A 5,363-nucleotide genomic window follows, 5' to 3' on the forward strand; every position below is an offset into this window, starting at 1 on the left:
TTTACAAGTTATCGGGATAGAAGTTTTGAGACGCGTCAATAGCATCCAAACAAAAATAATTCTTCTATGGACAATTTTGACTAGGAAGTTTAAACTTTATAGGCTTTCTTTCTATGATAACATAATATATTAACCGACTAATCAATAGTCAGACCCGTTTTGAATCATTTACTAGCTACTAAGCAAGTGATATTATATAAGATTGACAGTCAAGCAACCATCAGCGATGCAAGTTTGAATGTTAATGGCAGAAAAGGGAACACAGAATAATAGAATATTCATTATTTTTAAGGCAGTACATCTATATCATCTAATCATAAGATACATAAATACATATAGTTGGCAGGGTTACATTCATTTCTGTCATATTTACTACTTTTATATAACTGTTTTTTTTATTCAGTAGAATATATAATTCTGTTAAGAAGCAGCTCTATATTGCAAGGTGGGAAGTTCATGTATTCATCTACAATGATATAATTAATTTGGTGCTGTTGAAGGTTCACTCGATTGCTCATTGTTTGATATGCAGTCTTCTTAATCTGTGAAAAGAACAAAAAATCTTATGAAAATTGAATTTAAATGCATTAATTATTTGTGTGTGGAATAAGGTTTAAAGGTTAGCATTCGTATTCCATTGCTGTATTTTTTTAAAGAACATTTGATCTTCTTCACGGTGAAGATGTAACATAAAACTATTTCATAATTAAATACTGTCCAGGACAATATTTCATTATGAAATAGTGTCCTTGTCCATGAAATTTTGTCTCCTCCCTCTGGACAATATTTCACTATAAAATACTGTCCATGACAATATTTCACTGTGAAATTATGTCCATGACAATATTTCACTGTGCAATACTGTCCATGAAAATATTTCTTAATCTAAATATGTCTTCCCTGAGGATTCCTCTGTTTCTGGATTTAAAAAAAATATTTTTCATGAAAAGTATATGTATAACCATAAATTGCTGTATAACTTAATTAAGCAGGTTTGTTTGTTATTATCAATCAACATGACAAAAAAAACCACTTTAATGATATCATTATCCAAAATATTAAATGTCTATAACCTCCCTTTATGAGACAAAATTTCATGACAATCCATCTTTGAAATAATGTCTTATTAAATATTCACAAAATGTAACTGTTGATAACGTCCCTTTAACAAGACAAAATTTCATACTATTCATCTATGAAATATTGTCTGTATATGGACAAAATTTCATATGGAAATTTGTCCTTCTCTGGATAATATTTCATAGATAGGGACAACATTTCATGATACAAAGTACAATATTTCATAGGACAATATTTTGCTTTACAAAGATACCATACAATAAAAGTAACTAACGATGTGTTTCTGTACTAGACTTGAAGGTCCATTTGTATCACATGGTTCATAAATAAATGTCTTTCAAAATGTCACTGTTTTGACATCACATTAAAAATGAATTCAGAGTCTGAATTTGACGGTTATATAGTTTCTATTTCAAGGTTTATATATTATATTATTCATGAAAAAGAATCAATGAACGATTCGACTATATATCTAGTAATAAGAATAAAGCTTACATCTATATTTCGTGTGATAACGTTTGCAGTAACCAGGCCTGTAGGATGCTTGATGATAAGCAGTTTTATGTCCACCGGTTCCTACATAAGTACGCGTCACAGCAGGGATGTAGCTAGCTGCTTGTGTACGTGTCACTGCAGGGGTGTAGCTAACCGCTTGTGTACGCGTCACTGCAGGGGTGTAACTAGCTACTTGCGTTCGTGTCATTGCAGGGATGTAACTGGACACATTTGATACTGAAACAGTGCTTTCATAATTTATTGGTGCACTAAGTCTGAAACGGAAAAAAATATGTAAAATGAAAACATACAATAAAACTTGATAAATCTATAAACGAAGCGGAAGATACCAAAGGGAAAATTAAAATTAATAAGTCAAAGAGACACTGACAACGCCACGACAAAAACTACGAAAAGACAAGCAATACATAAAACTCTACATACATAGAACTAAAGACTGAAAAACACGAACTCCATCAAAAATCAAGGGGGGGGGGGGGTTATCAGATGTCTTGGTAGGGTTATCAGATCCCGCTCCACATGATGCACCCGTCGTATAGCTCAGTCGATCATAAGTAACATTCAATTGTAAGAGGGGAAAAGAGGAAGGAATTTTGGCTACAATTAGAACAAGTCATATTCGTGGTCATTAGTGACACACATATTGCACAACATATAAATAAGAAGATGTGGTATGAGTGCTAATGAGACAACTATCCATCCAAGTCACAATGTGAAAAAAGTAAACAATTATAGGTAAAAGTACGGCCTTCAACACGGTAACTTGACTCACACCGAACAGCAAGCTATGAAGGGCCCCAAAAAGACTAGTGTAAAACAATTCAAACAAGAATACCAACGGTCTAATCTATAAAAAAAAAAACGAGAAACGAGAAACACTTATGAACCACACCAGCAAACTGCAACCACTGAACAACAGGCTCATGACTTGGGACATGTGCATAAAAATGCAGCGGGTTTAAACGTTTTAACAGGCGCCAACCTTCACACTAACCTGGAACAGTGGTATAACATTACAACACGAAAAGACACACAATAAAATATCAATTGAAATGGCTTAACTGTCTACCAAGTCATGATGGCGACTGTAAAACTTTGAAGAGATGGCTTCAACTTTACCACTAGGAACCCTTGCTCCAATAGTGTCCCCGTCAGCAGCAACATTACCAAGGCATCATAATAGGAAACACAATCTCTGGAATATTGTATCAACTGGGAGATATATAGTCCATAAGCAGACCAGCTTGAATGTTGGTACAAAGAAGTGGAAAGTTTACAATTGGAAATTTGAAATCATCTGTTTTATCGAATTATAAATATAGTATATCATAGATTTTCAGGAGACACAGCAGGGTTGTTGATTTGCTATTTATCCGTAGCTAGAAGACTTTTCTAAGAAGATCTATTCACATTTGTAAATCCTGATTAATTAAATTTATAGTGCATGTATGCTGCAAACATAAACGTCATATTTCTTATGATTAATATAATGAGTTCGTTCTAACTCTTTTAAAAGACCAACACGCGCAAACAGAGAGTTTCGAATTTTGTAAGTATTTTCTCCGATGCACTTGTGTAAATTCATTTATACGGCATGGTTTTATATCTAAATGATTGCAGGTATCCCTCAAATTCTATTTCATGTTTTTGAACATTATACCTTCTTTCTTCTTCTGCTAATAACATTTTCATTGCTTCAATTTCTGCTTTAAGTGGTATATAAGAATCCTTTGAAACTTTTGCTTCTTCTAGCTTAACAAACAGAACATGTTGAATCTCTTTAAATCTTTTTTCCATCTCTTGAATTTGTCCAAATGCCCTTGATCTTTCTTGTGACAATAAAGCTTCTAATGACTGTTTTTGTTGTGCCATTGCGCCTACCTAAAAGAAATTAGATTCCTTTATTCGAATGTCTTTATTTGTGAACTGATAGCAATATTGACCAGTTGTGGTTTTATGTGCTTGCTTTGAATTTTTTTTTAAAGTTATGTAAGTTGCAGAAAATATAAAAGAGAGATAGAGAGAGAGAGAGAGAGAGAGAGAGAGAGAAACTGAATAAAAGGTATTCTGTTTATTGATAATAATTCTGATCATCTAGTTATCGGATTGTATTCGTGACTTAAAGTCACTTTCATGGTCGAAACACACGGTTGTTGTTTTCTAAACTAGTCGGAATGGGCTCAGATTAAACATATCAACATCGGGACAAATATTTTTACATCAGTGTTTTTTCTTTAACAAACTAGTCAGAAGAAGACTGAATTAAACTTAAAATCAGCAATATCGGGTCAAGCATTTTGACGTTAGTATGTTTTTACAAGGTAGTCGGGTAAACTGGTTAAACACATCTGACGTAGATGTTATACAAGCACCGAAAACAGATACACAAAAAGATGTATCAAACTTACCACTGTTCTGTGTTTGAAACAATAATTATGATACCCTTTCTGCAATAATTCTTTACCTTGATCGAGGTAGTATTTTATGTAAAGATCTTACTTGTGATTCTAAAGCAGCAATCTTGGCATTTAAATCCCCGACACTACCCATTACATAAGACTTTTCTTTCTCCAATCGCCCAATTGTGTCGGCGTCGTTCTCCATCTGTGATTTCAATACAGAAATCTGAAAAAAATATATCGTATGATGATATTGTGAAAATTGTAATACTAGTATACAACTGTATCTGAATTGTGTCGGGAGACTTAACAGTTGTGTAAAAATTCATTCAGTTATGTTGCTGGAGTTATTATGAGATAATCGTAGAAACGTATGATAGGTACACCACGTGTTAGTGGAATAACCTTCCAAAGGTCGTTCGAAGCCAAAAGGTTAAAAAAAAAAAAAAAAATGTTTGGGCAAAATGACCAAAAGCGTTTAAAAAGAACAACCAACTCCATACAAGGCCACGTGATGGACATGTATTCTTAGTTTTTTATTGTACAATTACATCATTTTTATGCTGAAAATGTACAAAAAATGTACCTTCTAAAGCATACCGACACAAACGCACTGGTTACCTCCAGACAGATGCAAATTTTCAATTTTCATTGTTTGCGGTCAAAAAACGATTTTGATATAAATCGTTAAAAATTGAGCTTGTCTGTATACAAACTATATATAAACATTTCGTTAAATGTGTTCATAAAAACCATGATTTAACGCAAGATGCGCTCGGATGGACGACCAGATATATATATATACCATAGTTCATACGTGGTTGAGGATTTGATAGTTAGGCTTATGCTTGAACTACATGTATTTTCACTTAATTAACCACTTTATTATTACGTAAACTTATCTGTACTCATCTGTTCTACGGAAAATAGTTGGTATTGCGAAGGATATATTATTAATGAAATGTCTATAAAAACTTACACTTTTACCATATCTGGATTCAATATCCGACTGGTGTTTCTTCAATTCATCTTCCGCTGCATGTCTTACTTGTCTGAGGATGTCTGGGATATTTGTATCGGTTTTACTCAGTTGACGAATACGTGTCTCAAGTGACAGTATATTGGCGGTTGTAGCCTCTAACCGTTGTTTCAGATCAGCAACATGCTGTCTAAGAACATTGTTGTCAAACTCGTATTTTTTTGTTGACGCAGCAAATCTTTCCTCTACGTCTTTTCTGGTCTGTAGTTCTCTTTCCCATCTAAAAAAAATATTGTCTTTGCAATATTAATTAGCATCCGATAAATTTCAATATATACCAATTATGTTTTGTCCCAAAATAAACTTAGATTATAATGTACCGAAGTTAA

General features: G+C 33.2%; 1 protein-coding gene across 1 annotated transcript; it reads right to left on the reverse strand.

Moving 5' to 3' along the window:
- Positions 1–347: 347 nt before the first annotated feature.
- On the reverse strand, positions 348–4,215 carry LOC127736926 (uncharacterized). Its single transcript, XM_052247491.1, has 4 exons — positions 4,096–4,215; positions 3,257–3,477; positions 1,576–1,850; positions 348–542 (listed from the first exon to the last, which is right to left on the reverse strand). Exons 1-4 carry the CDS (start codon positions 4,198–4,200, stop codon positions 538–540), a joined length of 606 nt encoding a protein of 201 aa, XP_052103451.1. The 5' UTR covers positions 4,201–4,215; the 3' UTR covers positions 348–537.
- Between the last annotated feature and the right edge of the window lie 1,148 nt (positions 4,216–5,363).

This window comes from Mytilus californianus, unplaced genomic scaffold (genome assembly GCF_021869535.1).
Source record: "Mytilus californianus isolate M0D057914Y unplaced genomic scaffold, xbMytCali1.0.p SCAF_4, whole genome shotgun sequence".
NCBI lineage: Eukaryota > Metazoa > Mollusca > Bivalvia > Mytilida > Mytilidae > Mytilus > Mytilus californianus.